The sequence below is a fragment of the Trichosurus vulpecula genome, chromosome 7 (genome assembly GCF_011100635.1).
Source record: "Trichosurus vulpecula isolate mTriVul1 chromosome 7, mTriVul1.pri, whole genome shotgun sequence".
Taxonomy (NCBI): Eukaryota; Metazoa; Chordata; class Mammalia; order Diprotodontia; family Phalangeridae; genus Trichosurus; species Trichosurus vulpecula.
Genome location: NC_050579.1, coordinates 114,051,415 through 114,068,444, shown reverse-complemented (window position 1 = coordinate 114,068,444; position 17,030 = coordinate 114,051,415). Strand labels below are relative to the sequence as shown.

At 39.7% G+C, this 17,030-nt stretch overlaps 1 protein-coding gene across 1 annotated transcript in view; it reads left to right on the top strand.

Annotated features, from left to right (window-relative positions):
* Positions 1-17,030, top strand: part of ZC2HC1B (zinc finger C2HC-type containing 1B) — a 34,879-nt gene that overhangs the window by 16,149 nt on the left and 1,700 nt on the right. The window contains exons 5-6 of the mRNA XM_036767992.1: positions 5,147-5,286; positions 12,860-12,968. Of these exons, the coding sequence (XP_036623887.1) occupies positions 5,147-5,286; positions 12,860-12,968 (249 nt within the window). The remainder of the gene's footprint in view (positions 1-5,146; positions 5,287-12,859; positions 12,969-17,030) is intronic.

Genomic DNA, 17,030 nt, shown 5'->3' with positions numbered 1-17,030 from the left:
TTCACTTACAAACTGGTCTGATCCAAGAATTTTTTTCTTTCTGAGTTTGAGTTGTTTCACTTCTTTATTTCTTCTCTTAATGTGGTTATTTTATATGTTTGTAGATATTAATTTCATCTGTTTTTGCTTTTGATGGATTTGGGGCTACAAATTAAGGTATAATTTACATAACCCATATTTATATGTTATATACATACATATATTTATGTATAGGAAACTACCATATATTTTCTCTCCTATAAATTTCTCTTAATGATTTTTATATTTGTAAGTTGGTTTTTTTTTCTCTGTTTCTGGATTAAATTAGCTAATGGCTTCTTGGTTATGTTGGACTTTTAAAAAAATTGGCTCTTTGTTTTATTTTTCAGTTTCTCTTTGTTTTCTGTTTTATCTTTTGATTTTCAAAATTTTATAAATATCTTTTTATTTTTAAAAGTTTCAAAATATTAAATTTTAAGTATCTTTGATTTTCAAAATTTATTTTTTACGTGCTTTTCTTGAGCTAAGTAATTTATTAGTTTTCTAGTTTTTTTAAATCATACTCTATTCATTTATTTATTTTCTCAATTGTTAATGTAAATTTCCAAAAATATAAATTTGCCCTAAAAGATGATTTTAGCTTCATCCTATATATTTCAGCATGCCATATCATGCTTATTAATAAGCTTACTATAACTATTTGTTGTCATTTAAGATTTTGTTGTTCAGTCTTCATCTTTTGTCCATATTTTCTTTATCAATTATTATAATTTTATTGTGTTATGGTCTGTAATAAATGTGTCCAATATTTCTGTCTTTCTGCATTTATTCATGAATTCTTTACACCTTTGTACTTGATCATTTTTATAAGGGTTCCATATGATAAATTTAAAAACAAAGTATACTTTTAGATACCATTCAATAATTTCTATAGGGCTAAAAATCTAACTTTTCTAAAACCCTGTTTAGATACATAATTTGTTTCTCTTTCTGTTAGATTTGTCATTGTCTGAAAGAGGTACGTCAAAGTTACTTCTAAGTATTGCCTTATTGTATCTTTTCACATTTCAGTTAGCTTACATTGCTGTGCCATTTCAATTCAGTATTCAATTTAGTAAACATTTATTGAGTACCTACAATGAGCCAAGCGCTGCGCTAAAGATCTAGGGATACTCAGAGTCCCTGCCCTCAAGGAACTACAGTCTAATGGGGAAGACAACACACCAAAGGAGTTTTGAAAAGGGAGGGGCACCAAGGGGTACATGGCCCTAGAGCATGATGTTCTGTGGAGTCCTAATCAAAGAGAGCTTCTGATGGAAAGTGGAAAGTTATGCACTTGATGCATAAGTGTTCAGTATAGTTACTGTTTACCCTCTGGCACATTGATTGCTATCCAGCATTATCCTGAGCCTCTTGCCCCTTAGTTCAGCCCTCCCTATCCCCAGTTGTTAACTCGGATTCTTGCATGAACAGTATGATACTTCTGGCCCCTCCCTGTATAAGTTTTTCCTTTTCCCTTGTATTACAAGGCTTTTTACCTTTGCCTTGGAAGCATCTTGGTCTTAGCTTATTCCAGTGCTTGGGGAATAGTGCATCGATGCCCTGTTGCCCTCTTTTTTACAATACTGTGGTTTTAAGTACGCCTGCTTGAACTTCTCCACAATATCTTTCCTTCCACTTGCTGGTTTGCCGTGAATCCTCTTTCTGGCCCTAATACTGAGATTTATTCTTCTACAGTGATTTGAAAGGCAAAATCCTAACTAGCAATTCTGATACCCCAAGGAAGAAGCATGAAAGAAGGCTTTGTTGCTGTTCCTTGTGCAAGACAATCTTTCAACCCAGTGCATTTTCAGTAGCTGCCCCCCATATTTGGAATGCTTTCCCTCCCCATCTCTATCTCTTGACTTTCTTGAATTCTTTCAAGTGCCAGCCAAAATAGCACCTTTTATAAGAAATCTTTTCTGATCCTTTTTAATGCTAATGCCTTTCCTATGTCGAATATCTCTAATTTATTCATATATGTTATTTGTATATAGTTGTTTGCATGTTATCTTCCCCATTAGTTCAAGCTTCTTAAAAGCAGAAACCTTTTTTTTTTTTTGCTTTTCTTTGTATTTCCCACCCTTAGCACAGAGCCTGGCACATAGTGAAGAGTTAATAAGTGCTTTTTGACTTGATTTAAATCATGATGCCTTTAAGCATAATGTAATTTCCCTATTTGTCTTTCTTAATAGTAACTGTTTTTACAATTGTGCCTTATTTAAAATCATGATTGCAAGTCTTGCTTTGCTTTCAGCTGAAGCATATTACATTTTATTCCTGCCCCACAGTTTAACTTTGTGTTTTTATATTTTAAGTTTATTTCTTGTATGCAAGAAATTGTTGAGTTTTGTTTTCTAATCCATTCTGCTACTGTTTCATTTTATTAAGTGAGTTTAGACCATTAATATTCATGGTTATAATTATTAAGTTTATTTTTTCTATACCAAATTTCCCTAAATTTCCTCTTAAAAAATCAGTACTAAGGGCCTGAAATTTATTTTGCTTAAAAACTATCCAGTTATAATCTCCTTCATTCCCAGAGATACCTCCTTTCCTGCCCAGACCCAGATCTCTTGACTTTACTTTAAACTGATATAATCTTTTTTATTACTTTGCCCAGTCCAAATAAAAGTGTGGTTCAGATTCTTCTCTCCCTTCTGTTTTAATTTTTTTTTCCATATAACACAACAATTCCAAAAAATGCTAATTCACTTATTTTTCTTTTTTTCTCTGACCTTCTTTTATAAGACTTTTGTGTGTGTGTGTATATGTATATATACATATTATGCATATATGTACATATACTATATTTCATGCTGAAATATACTCTAACATTGAATAAAATATTTTGAATCAAAGAGGCAATGCAAATATCATATGACATTAATTACCAATTATTTTGTTTTATCTGCAGCAAACTGAACCATTGCTCTAGATTTAGGCTATGATCCTAACTCCTCCCTACTTCTCTAACTTCTTTGTTACCTCAGTGCTGTCCTGCCATTATACTCTAATAATCATTACAAGAAGCAAATTTGAGAGATAAGAAACTTCAATACCATGGTTTCTAAAATATAAAAATGGTAGCTCACCCCCAAAACAGTGGAGAGCCATACAGAGGTACAAATAAGTTGTAGCATATCACCAATGAGGAATTGTACTCCGGAAGTCATGTAAAAAGATATAATCCAAGAGATCTTTGCCCAGAAGACGAGGTAGGCTGGGCCTATGGCAACACTGATTGAGAATCCACCTCTAACCTATCCTTGTAGCTTTCTTCTACCTCACTTCCCTTCAGGTACTCTCTGTCCAGTCAAACTTGACTTCTTGATTTTCCTTTCATATCAAACTACAATCTCCTATCTCTGTGTCTAACTGGCTGTATGGCCCTCCTCCACCCTGCCCCAGGAATGCCCACTACTTCTCACCATTGCCTTTTAGAATCCCTAATTTCCTTCAAAGCTCGGGGCAAGCACCACCTTCCACATGAAGCTGACCACTGCTCCCCTTAGCTATAAGTACCTACTCCACCCAAAAGAATCAACTTATAATATATATATATATATACATATATATATATACATATATATATATACATATATATATATTTGTATATGTATATGCATATGTACACTTATGTGTATATTTTCTATTTTGATAGGTTGTCCCTAAATAGAATGTAAGCTTCTTGAAGACAGGGTCTGTTTCTATCATTTGAATCTGCAGTATGGAATAGGTACTTTATTGATTGATAATAGCCCAAGTACTGCAATGATATCCTCAATTCTGAGACCTAGCATCATGGGCAGAATCCTTTGTAGAGGATCACAAAAGGACATGGGCAGTAGTGACGTAGAATGAGAAGAACTAGGTTGTAACCTCTACCACTGGTTTGTGTTCTCACATTGACAAGATCACACATAGCAATAATAATAGTTACCATTTCTATAACACCTACTCTCTGCCAGGCACTATGCTAAGCACTCCATCAATATTATCTCATTTTGTCCTTACAACAACCCTGACAAGTAGGTGCTCCATTGAAGCATATATTGAAGAATACTTTGGTGATGTGTGGCTGTGATGTTTTTGATTGTGGATATTCCTGCCAAAATCACAGAATATCAGAATTGGAATGGATCTCACAGACCATCTAGTGCAGGGGTGGCGAACCTGTGGCCTTCTAGGTCCTTGGCTGTGGCCTTTTGACTGAGTCCAAGTTTTACGGAACAAATCTTTTTATTAAGGAGATTTGTTCTGTGAAGTTAGACTAGATTCTAGCCTAACCTGTATCTGACCAAAATTTTCTTCTGTCATATTGCCAACACGTGGTCATAAAGGTTCTATTTAAAAACCTCTAGTGCTAGAGAAACTGATACCTCTCAAAGCAGTTTCTTCCTCTTTTGGATAGCGCTTATTGTTAGAAATTTATTTATTGTTGGCCTCTCTTCAACTTTCCCTCTCTACTCCCTTTCGTGTGCCCTGCATTCCAGTTAGACAGAACTATTGTCTTTATCTCATCTAAGGTCTAGACTTTCCTGTGTCTGTACCTTAGATCATGACATCCCTTGGGCCAGGGATAAACCCATGCAGTAACCTGGATATGAAAATATTACCTCTCCTCAAATTTCTTATGTTTTCCCTGGACCTCTCCTTTGCCAGTCTCTGACTCTTCCTTGCATCATAGTTATCTTTTTCCATGTCTTTCTCCTACTTCTTCCCCCACTCTCCACTTTGCCCCTAGTTAAATTAAACTCCTAGGGAACAGGGAATGCATTGTATCTGTCCCTGCATCTTCAGCTTTCGGTGTAGCATCTTGCCGTGTGGGCAAGGTACTTTAGATCCTTAATAAATGCTTGTTGAATTTACTTTTTGAATTCCTGCCTTATAGGTCTCTATGTACTTGGGAGTTTTGTTTCTCTTGTACCCCTTTTACATTTGTGCCAGTCTCTCTGGAGCAGGCTATTTCCAACCAAAGTTTAAGACCTTATTCTTTCAGGTACTTTCAGACAAGGTCTTCTGGATTGTAGAATTCATACTTCTCTTTGCACTGTTCAGAATAATCTGGCCCACCAATGTGTTGGGGTCGTTAATTTAATTGATAACATTTCTTTGTCATGTTCAGATTATATTCAGTGTCCTTACTGCATGAGAAGGTTTAATGAAACTGCAGCAGCGAGACATATTAATTTCTGCAAGGATCAGGCATCCCGCCGAGTTTTTAATCCAGCCCAGACAGCAGCCAAAATAGCATCCAGAGCCCAGGTAAATATATACTTCTCCATGGGTTTGTCTGATTGATGTCTTTGAATGTTAGGGAAGCTTGGGCAGAGGGGAGAGTCCTTTGATACAATTCAGAATCATCAAGATACAGAGAAACCTAAATTCTTTCTGCCCATTACTGGCCCTGGAGCCTCTCAGTATCAGCACAGTGCTTAGAGCACAGGAGGTGGAGTCGGTCAGTCAATAAACACTTATTAAGCACCTACCATGTACCAGGCGCTGTGCTAAAGCACTGGGGATACACAGAAAGGCAAAAGACAACCCCTGCTCTTAAGGAACTCACAGTCTAATGGGAAAGACAACATACAGACAACTGTATAAAAATAAGCTAGATACAGGATAAATTAGAGGTAGGCAATGGAGGGAAGGCACTTCAGTGGAAAGGCTTCCTGTAGAAAGTAGGATTTTACGTAGGACTTGAAAGAAGTCAGGGAATCCAGGAGGCAGAGAAAGGGAGGGAGAGGATTCCAGTCACCAAACAGCCAGTGAAAATGCCTGGAGTCAAGAGATGGAGTGTCTTATATGAGAAAAGGCAGGAGACCAGTGTCACCGGACTGCAGAGTTTGTGTGTATTTGGGGAAGGTAGAAGGTGGGGCAGGGGGCAGGTTAGGAAGGGCTTTGAACGCCAAACAATTTTTTATTTGATTCTGGAGGTGATAGAGAATCATGAAGTTTGTGTAGGGGGTAACACAATCAACCTGCACAGTAAGAAGATACTTTGGCAGCTGACTGGAGGATGGACCAGAGGGGGAAGACACTTATTGCAATATGACTGAAGAGTAGGCTATTGCAGCAGTCCAGGCATAAGGTCATGAGGGTTTCTACCAGGGTGTTGGCAGTGTCAGAGGAAAGAGGGAGCTTAAACAAGACAAGTTACAACGATTAAAATCGACAAGCCTTGAAAACAGATTCAAGACGGAGGGTGAGAGAGAGTGTGGATGTCAGCCTGGGTAGCTGAGAAGATAGTGATAACCTAGACAGTAATAGGGGAGTTAGAAAGAAGGGAGTGTTTGTGGAGAGAGACAAATGAATTCAGTTTTTAAAATGTTGAATTTAAGATTTCTATGAGACAAAGTTTGAGATGTCCAATAAGCACTTGGAGATGTGAGGCTGGAGTTCAGCAGAGAGGTTAGGGATAGATAAATAGATCTGAGAATTATTTGCATAGAGGTGATAATTGAATCCATGGGAGTTACTGAGATGACCAAGAGAAATAGTATAGAGGGAGAAAAGAAGAGGGCTCAAGAAAGAATTTTGGAGACACCCATGGTTAGTGGATGTGTCCTGGATCCAGCAAAGAAGACTGAGGGAGTGGCCACACAGGTAGAAAGAGAACCAGGAAAGAGTATCCAGGAGAGGAAGGTGATCAAGTGTTAAAAGGTGAAGAGAGAGCCCAGGAAGGATAAGGATTGAGAAAAGACTATTAGAATTGGTAATTTAGAGATGGTCGGTAACTTTCGAGAGAGTCATTTCAATGATGAATGATGAGGTCAGAAACCAGACCACAGAGAATTAAGAACAGAAGTGGAGGTACCTATTGTAGACATCTTTCTTGAAGAGTTTAGCTTTAAAAAAAAGGAAGAGGGATATAAGATGATAGCTAGTGGGGAAAGATGAATCAAATTGGGGTTTTTGGGGGGATTGGGGAGAAGGGGGAGACATGGGCATGTTTGTAGGCAGTAGGGAAGCAGCCAGTAGCTAGTGAGAGATTGAAAATTCATGAATCTGAAAGTGGTGCATTTGTGAGGGCAAGATCAAGGGTATGACCGTCTTTGTGTGTGACTGAGGTAAGATGGAGGAGAGAACAGATATGTGAAAAAGGTAAGTTGAGGACCTGTGAAGTTAGGGTTTTTGAGGGAGTATCAGTATGTATGTTGAAGCTCCCTGGTAAGAGGGCAGAAGTTGAGAAGGGAGTCTGTGAGTCAGGCCCTGAGCTCATAGAGGAAAGAAGGAAGGGGTGGGGGGTAGCGTTCAGAAGGTCAGTAGACGTCAGTTGCCAGAATTTTGACTGGGTAGTAAATATGAATTGAGTGGATCTCAAAGGAGGGAAGGTGACTCTGACAGTGGCAGAAGGAAAATCTGAGAGTGGACATGGGTAATTCCAAGGAGTATTCCAATTTCCCTACCTCCACCAGCAAGTTGGGGGAAGTAGTGAAAGAGTATAATCAGTGATGAAAAGGGAGGCCAAGGAGGCTGTGTCATCGGGAGGGTCTCGGGTCTCAGTCAGAGCCAAAGGATGGAATGAGTAAGAAAGGAAAAGATTTAAGATGAAAGCAAGTACCCTGGAGTCAGGAGGACCTGAGTTCAAATCTGCCCTCAGACACATGACACTTATTAGCTGTGTGATCCTGGGCAAGTAACTTAATCCTGATTGCCTCACCAAAAAAAAAAAAAAAAAAGATGAAAGCAAGTTATTACCTATGGAGCAGGCATTCCAGAGAGCAGCGTGGAAGGGGTAAGTAACTTTAGAGTGGGACATTGTGGGAGGTGGGTCAAGGGGAATGGGAATAGGTGATCAGGAAATAGGTGGTGGGGAGAATGGGGTTTGAATGGTGATAGCCGGGGGTTCAGAATCACTGGGATGACCAGGGTAGCATTGTTAATTATTGAGAAATGAGTTCATGTAGGTTTTGACTGATCGTAGGAGTTTGGCCTCATGGTGGAGTTCTCCTAAGGTAAGGGGACAGTTCAGGTGAGAGGACAGGTGCTGAGAACTGAAGAAATGGTGTTACTGCCCTTTCATCAAGGCAGGAGAACACGTTGAAGACTCAGTGGAATGCCCTTTTTTTTTTTCCTATCCTTGAAGGGAGGAGTCTGGTGCTTAACGAAATGGCATTTCTCCTCTTCCTGAGGAAGGTAGGAGATCTGGCATGATGAAATGGTATTTCCCCCCCACCCCTTACCTCAGAGGCAGAAAACTGGTTTGTGGAGTGGCATTTCTCATCTTCCCAAGGGAGAAATTGAGAATCCAGTGTCCAGAGGTAGGACCCTACTTGGCAGGTGAAGAGTTGAGATGATGGCTAGTGGGAATGGATGAATCAAGGGAGGGTTTTTTGAAGATGAAGGAGACACAGGCATGTTTGTAGGTGGTAGGGAAGCAGCCAATAGCAAGGGAGAGATGAAAGATTCATGAACCTGGAAGTGGTACATTTGTGGGTGAGGGCAAGATCAAGGCTGAGATGAGATGGGGAGAGTAGATATGTGAAATAAGTAAGACGGAGAACCGTGAGGTCAGGGCATTTGAGGGAGTTTCATTTGAAGTTCCCCAGTACGAGGGCAGACTAGATCTGAGAGTCCTGCCGGTCCTAGGGTGTTCTTTCTGAAAGAACATAGCGGCACCCAAGACCAGCATGCCAGGTGAGCCCTAGTGGTGGAGCAGGTGGAACTAGCAGTGACTACAACAAGAAATCAATGATTAAAGCAGCGTCCAGCAAGAGACTTTTTCTTAGATTGCGGTGGGAGCAGTGCAAGGAAGTGAGTGGCCTTCTGCAGCAGAGGGATGAGTTCTCCCTCTTTGTATGTCCATTTTTTCTTACTGACATTGTGTGTATCTGTGGCAGAGTGTGGCCCAGGTTAATGGAGAAGATGTTTTGTTGCTACTGTTATCATGATGTTTTAGCAAATACCTTTCCTTTGAGATGACTGTGCCCTTTGGCTGACTGAAATCAGTGTCAAAATGTTAGTGGAGCTTGTTAACTAGTTTTAAAAGTGTGGACTCAGAGAATACCTTGAACCTGGGATAGTTGTCCTCCAGGAAACCTATTCTTCAAGTATGAGTTGGAGGAGGTAGCCCCAAGGGATAACTACATTATTGGTGATTATCTGGCATATATTTTGGTGCCTTATACATTTGCCAAAAACCAAACCTACTGGAGAGATTATCCTCTGGGATCTGTCTTGGGTACCCTAATATTACAAGGATCCACTGGAGAAAAATGGGTACTTCTTTCTCTCACTATTTAAAAACTATAATTAGTTTAGTTTTCTAACTACATTTCAAATTGGACTAGTGGCTTTGAAATAACTTTTCCATGGAGGAATGGCCAAACACTGATATCTGTTGTATTATGGGACCTAGTATGACCAATGTCAGTGTAGACCTAGACTACTAGCCCTTTTGGAGCATTAGTCAGAAAACATTGGATGAAGTCTCTACAGACTATGGGTCCATAGGATAAGGTTTGCTTTATGGCCTAGAAACTCAGAGTAATGAATTCAAGTGCTTAATCCTTTTTGAGGGGGACCCACAGATTTTAAAGACTTTTCTGAATTTGCTTGATTCTGTTCAGTTTATCCTTTCGTGGGGTGAGTTAGGACCTCCATTTGAAATATCCTTTGTATTGAAATCCTAAGTGCTGCAAGAATCCATTGGAGAAATCTATGGGTTGCCTGTGCACTAAAAGAAACCCATTAGAAGAATTTTCGCACAGGACGGTTTGGTTTCTCACTAGAAGGTGAGAAAATAAGTTCTGATCAACCTTAGCTCTGCAGTACCTCTCTGGAGAGCCATACATACTCTAGGAGTTTATTTGGAACCAGATTTCTATGATAGAAGAAAAATGTTTTTTCATTCTCTTCTTTTATTGTTTATTTCACTATTTGTTTTTTTGTCTTGGGTTGGGACAGGCCTTTACATACACCTAAATAGGGTATGATAATTGTTACAAAATGTTATCTGTTTATTTTAATTTGTACAGTGATGTTTTTAGGAGAGGTAGTAATCTCAAGGCTTGCTAGCCACAGTAGGTCTAGACCTCAGTAATATTGCTAATTATCAGGTTATCTAAGATTTGTGCCCCATGACTTTTGCCTGGGACTCATTAGTAACAAGTAACAGGAATTCACTTAAAAGGACTCTGCCGAGCTTCCCCAAATCACTAGGGAACTATCTAGAATTGAAATATGGACTTGCAATAAGTTTGTAGGCAGTAGGGAAGCAACCAGTAGCAAGGGAGAGATTGAAGATCCAGAATCGGAGTGTGGGTAAATAGTTCGTAGCACCCCAGATAATTTGAGGATGACAAATATTCAAGGAGATGTTTAAGGGAAATGACTCAGTCTCTAATCAAATTAAAGAATTTTTCTACAACTCAGCAACAAAGTATGAATAAACTTCTCATTCAACCTGATGCAATTATAGGGTGTTGGCTGAAGACAAATGAGGGACACAAGTAATAATCTCTAGGGCTGAAGGATATGCCATGCCCCCTGGCGGCCTTTAAAAATTGACAATCAGCTCTGTGGAAAGAGAATGGAGAACCTGGGATGGAGAAATGTCTCAGCTGTGGAGAGTTCACCCTTCACCTTTCTCCTTGCAGCCAAAAGGGGCTGGGGAGTTCTCTCACTTTCTCCATCCACATCCACTTAGGAGTGGTTTCTCTAGCAGAAGCACATGGCAGAGTCCAGCTGCGGAGTTGAGAGGAGAAAGAGCCTGGGGCTAGGACTTTGCTTCTCAGGAGATGGTGACCCTCAGAACCAAGACCCCAGGGGAGCAGAACTGGCGAGGTTCCTGCTGATTCCAGGTTGAGGGGGTCCACCTCTTTCCAGAAAGAGGCATAGGTCAGGATTTCAGCAGCACCAAAAGCTAGAGGACAGTGGGAACGACACCCAAGCTTCCAGTGGAGACTGAGAAGACGTCAGTGGCCCTAGAGCTTCAGAGGCATGTCTTGCTTCTCTAACATATGCCTTGGCCGTAGGTTCCCTATGTGTATGCCTCTCTACATCTGAACTCTGGTATATTTGTAGGAGAGTATACCCCAGGTTTATAGGGGAGATGTTTTGTGGCTACTCTTTTTGCTTTGAGCTAACTGTGTCCTTCTAGGATGACTGAAGATAAGATAACACAACAGTGGGGGTTCATGAGCTGTGATTTTAGAAATGCAGACCCACAAATCCTTTGAATCCTATGGTAGTGATCCCCTGGAGGACCCAATCTGTAAGTGTAGAGCCAAGTGGGGAGGGTGAGCTGGCTATATATGTATATGTTTGTCTTGTTCAGTCATAATTACTAGCTGTATCACAAAAGAGGTCAAATGAAGCTTGGGGTTTAGGTGCATTTCAGTTATCTAAGCACTAAACTCTTCATTGTGCAGGGTTAACTCCTCTGCACAGTATGTTTGACTTTGTATTGTACTTCATTTATCAAAAGACACAGCCAGTTTAATTAAAGGTTCTATGTGTTCTCTCCCCGCCCCCCCCCAACCTTGTGACTGACATTGTGTTGACACTTAGCAGGGGGAAACTTTCCTGCCTTCTGGATTTCTCTATTCCCTGTAAACCAGGAGATCTGAGTGACAGCATTTGTTTACCATCTACAGAAGTTAATGATGACATCCTTGGTTCCTGTAGTAAAAAGCTCCTTTTCAAAAGGAAAAGGAAAAAAAAATAATTATACCGGTTTCAAAGGACTCTTAACACTGCATTAAGACAGATGAGCTTTTGCTTTAAAAAATAAATTTTAAAATATACCTGCCTTAGCCTGAAGAGAGATCACCTGGGCTCCCAAAGTGCTTTCTTTGTTTGGCCAGTATAGCTCTCTCCTGGTAGCTATCAGCTGTAGTCTGCAAATGAGAACTCTCACTTGTGGCTGCAGGTGACTTTTCTGCTTTGGTTTCCATGGAAATCAAGGCTGGAGACAGTCACAAGGTAAGGAGTCCTTATTTTAAGCCAATTGTGCTTGGGTTTTTAAGTATTAAAAAAATAAAAAAGAGACAGCTGGCTGTTTCCCAGACAACAGATCACCCGCAGCCCTTTTTTGGGGGGCAGAATTGGGATATCATATTTAAATCACTTACAAATTCCCATTTTTCCTTTTTTAAAATGCATAAACAAAGTCATGCAATGAAAAATAAAAGGGAACCGCCATTATTGTCTTTAGATCTGTGAGTTACTGTTTTAATCCTGTTCTCAGATGTAATTTAACATTTCCCCTACTACTCTCCTTTAGGGCTTCACTGGGGCATGACCGCCTCCCAAACTCAAACTTGTGTTTGGCTGTTTGAAAAGGGAACTGGAAATAGATCAGCCACGGCCATAGAAGAGAACAGTCTCTTCTCCTTCCTGTTCCCTCCTCCCCAATAGGAGAGGAACCAGTATTACCCTCTGATAAGCTCCTGGGGAAAGTGGAGTTAAACTCCTTGATGGTGGGGACTTTGGTGTTTGTCTATCTCCCCAGGTGAGGCTCTATGGCATAGTGGATAGGGACAGCTGGCCTTCAAGTTAGAAAGAACTGAGTTCAAATGTTGCTTCTGCTTGTGTGTGACCCAAGGGAAGTCCCTTAATCTCTTGGTGCGCTAGCCTACTCTCTGGCACCGTATGGCACAGAGAAGGTGCCGACTTGAGGGAGCTTTCTTACTTGGGAGAAATTAGAGGTCTGGTCCCTGTTCCCAAAGGCTAGAACAGTTTCTTGCACAGAGTAAGCACTTAAATGCTTATTAAATTGAAATCTAAAAGACTATCCCAAGCGCTATCCTCTCTCTTGTGTAGCCTGTTGTCCAGGAGCTTATAAAACATCGCCAAGTATTGTGAGGATGATCCATTGTCTTCTTCTCCGTAGAACAAAGCTCAAATGATTCCCAAAAAAGAACCAACTGTAACAAGTGCTGTGGGAACATTGCTTCAGAACAGGGCAGTGGACCCCTCGAGTGACCGCACTACCAAAGGAGGTGAGGGAAAGCAGGTGGGAAGGTGGGGAATAACAGCTTGATAGATAATTAATGTCAAAGAGAACCTTAAAGGTTCGATGATGGCAACTAAAGCCTATAAGCGTATCAAATGATACTCCTAGACACAGAGACATTTGGCTTAGATGTTATTCTCTATATATTGTCCAATTCAATCTGAGCAAAGATTTACTTCATCCTAACCCTGTGGATAGGATGAAGTATGAAGGCAAAGGTACTACTAGGCTTTCATGGCTAAAGAGTAGATCCATTATCAGAACTAGATTTCTTGGAATATCACCATCATTTTAATTAAAATGAAGTTGCCAAAAATCTGAGACCCACAATATGATGTATGTATGGCCTGTTGAAAAAAAAGCATTTCAATTTTTAAAAACTTTCTTAATGACTTAAATGAGGAAAAGGTCATTGGAATTTAAAATTTTTGCCATAATTCTGTAAACCAAGTAACTCCACTTTCTTCCTGGTTCCACAGAAGAAATCACTAAACATATTACTAGTGGGAAATAGAACAGAACAGTTCCCTATTTTCTCTTAAACAACAGTGATGAGCATTATTTTTAGAAAAGAACATTTCTTCCAAGTGTGTTGTTTTTAATGTGCTTTTTCCAAAAGGTTATTTTAGTTAAAATGACCTTGCTCTTCCTATCAGATAAATAAATGTCTGATTTATGCAGGAATGACTGTGATGTGAAAGCAAAAGCAATCCCTTCCTTCCCCAAAGATTTCTGGTTTTTCTTTTGAAATGGATGGAGTGAAAAGGTTTCTTGTCCAGAGGTGATTTGCAGGCCTTTATCAGTATTAGATGATCATTAGCATTTTATTAGCACAGTCTGGTATGTTCAGATCTTGTAGGAACAGACTCTTGTGAAGGTGATGCTTTCCTTCTCTACCCTGTTGAGATAGTACTAAGTGATGTGGAACAGAATGAAGGCAGGAAAATGGGCAACACAAACATGGGAGAAGAATACTCTTGTAGTAAGAGACCTGATGTTACCAGAAAAATACTAGATTTCTCTCTTAGAAACGAACACATCCCCTCTTAAAAGTGAAAAACTTATGAGTTGGTTGATTTGCTTCCAAGAAGGAAGAATCTTCTTCATCTCTATTGGATTTTCCAGATATTTGAGACTATAAAGTGCTGCCAGGGAGGCAACATGATATAGTGTAAAAATATTTGGAGTCAGAAGATATGGGTTCAAATTCTGACTCTGCTACTTGACATTTGTTGGCTTCAATTTGCTCCTTTATAAAATGAGGGGGCTTAACTAGATGGGTGGCTAAGCTTACCCCACCCCATCCCAGAAATCCTCAAGAAGTATACCAATTAGGGAGACAAAATAGACAACCATGTAATATACATGTATACTTTAAAATGACTCAAGTCAATAAATAAGCAATTATGTGCCTACGAGATGACAGATACTGGGGATTCAAATAAATGAGGATAATCATAGCAGCTACCCCACAGAGATACTGTGAGGCTCAAAGGAACCTGTCTAGGCATTATCCTCATTTTACAGAGAAGGACACAAAGACAGAGGGAAACGTAGGGCCTTGTCTAGGTTCATGTAGCTAACCGATTGTCTGAGGGCAGATTTGAACTGAAGATTCTTCCTGACTCCAAGTCCAGCATTATTCACTGCACCTCCTAAGATGCCCTTACAAATACAAAAAGGTCCCTTTGATGTCCCTGCCTCAAAGAACACATACAATATATTGGCTTGACTGCCAACACCATAGTTCTTGCCCATTCCAGTTTCATATAACTGAGAGTAAGATTTTAACAATTCTAAATAATGCTTTCCATTTAAGTCAAGTATGAATAGCTTTGTCACAGTGATCTTAATAAATATGGGTCTTTGTGAGTTTTATATGTACTGCCTCAGGCTTATGATGCTTAATAAACTGGACCTTGATTTTGGAGGTGGCCCCACCACCTACATGTCAAAATAAATTCACCGAGATCAATATGTTAATAAGTCAGATTTTTCTCTGAGGCAGTTTGGGGATAAAGGGAGTCTTAGAAAAGCAGCTAGCTAAGTGCTGTAGAATGGCTAATCCTGAGAGAGACATCTTCCTGAAATAGGCCCACGTATGTACCAAAAAAGGTGTTTTAGTCTCAACAGCTTTTGTTCATGTCAGCATTACAATCCATGAGTAATTTGAGGCTCCCTCCCATTTTTTGTACTTTAAAAGCTCTGGAGAAGAGGAAAAAAAAAAAAGGCTGGACCACTTGGTGTCACTCTCACTCCAAGTAAGTCCTACTTTTAATTAGACTGATAGGTAACTAAAATACTCACCCTTGCTCTTATGACCCTCTTGATTTCAGTATAATGGATAAAAACAGCCTCTTTTGGAGCCTACACAAAACTACCTGAACAGCTCTTTTCATTTAACATGTTTTGGGTCCTTACCATTTGCCAGACACTATCTTAGGATGTGGAAGATAAATAATAGACAATCTCTGTCCTCAAAAAGCTTACTGGTACAATAATAGGCACAAATAAGTATGCTACAAGGCAGAATGATAGGAGATACAAACTAGTGTCGTGGGGATTCTGAAGAGGGAAAGAACTTCTGGCTATGAGATAATCATTACAACAACAATAACAATAACCAGCATTTATATAGTGCCTACTATGTGCCAGGCATCGTACCAAGGAATTTATTCATTTGTTCCTCACAACAACCCTATGAGGTAGGTGCTATTATACCTCTCATTTCACAGTTGAAGAAACTAAGGCAAACAGAGGGTTAAGTGACTTGTCCAAGGTCACCAAGCTAGTATCTGAGGCAGAATCGGAACTAAGGATTACCTAATTCTAGGCCCAGCACTCTGTTCACTGTATCATCAGCTGCCTGAGGAAGAAAGCCGTCATAGGGAGGATGGCACTTGAGTTAGATGTAGAAAGATGGGTAGAACATGGTGGAGTGTTTAAACGGAAGCCTTGTGGCAAAAAAGTAGTGGATAAGCATTTTTATTAAGTGCTTCCTGTGTGCCAAGCACTGTGCTAAATGCTTCCTGAAGAATAGTCAGGGAATGATGATGGATCCATTTCAACAGGAGCTTAGAAGATACATGTGGGAAGTAAGATCAGATCAGTAGTTGGGAGCCAGATTGTAGAAGACCTAGAATTTCAGATTAAGGCGTTTTTCCTTTTATTTGGTAAAATACCCCGATGACTGACAGGAACAAGAATTAGTACAGATTTCCCTTAACTATTTTTTCTTTACATTATTATGTACAATTGTGTGTAGGAGAAATATACACAGAAATGACAGATGTAAAAGAAAGGCACTAAAGTATTATTCTTGAAAGTGTTATATTAGTCCCCTAGTTATTAGCTACAAACATTTTGTTTGTTCTAGCGTACCAAGGTTGGTATGAAAGAATTATTTCTAATATTTTGCTAGATGTCCATCTGCAGCTTGTCCTAGCATGCATTGTGTGGCTAAGCAGTTACTGAGCTGCATCAAGACAGTATCAGTGGTTTTACCTACTGGGAAGACACAAATGAACAGCTTTTCTTCCAATCTCAATATTCAGAAGCCATGTGGAAGCTGTGAAAATTCAATTCTGACACACACATAATACCCCCCAAAGTTGCTAGTTGTATCACTATTGTTATCGTTTTATTGATCAGTGTCCTGACCTTGTCCTCGGATATACTTACACTTCCCCGCCTCATCAACTGTCATCTCCTAAGGGTAGAGACATACATAATCTTTATGTTCTCCTAGGGGCCTAGCACAGAGTGTGGCACACAGCAGGTAATGAATACTTGATTAATGAATTAAAGGGCAGTGACATAGACTTGCCTGTGATTCTTTTGCTAAGGGAAGAGCCTCCATCCCAGACCAGGGAAAACAAAGATACTAGAGCATTTTCCCCTTCTTTGTTCAAAAGGTACATTTGTGCCTTTAAAAGGTCACACATCTTTGGATATACAATTGGTGCCACAGGATGCTCTAATTAGTGTGTATATTAGATGAATCCTTTTGGGGGAGGATATTTAGAATGCTAAAGATTAGGTGTATCTC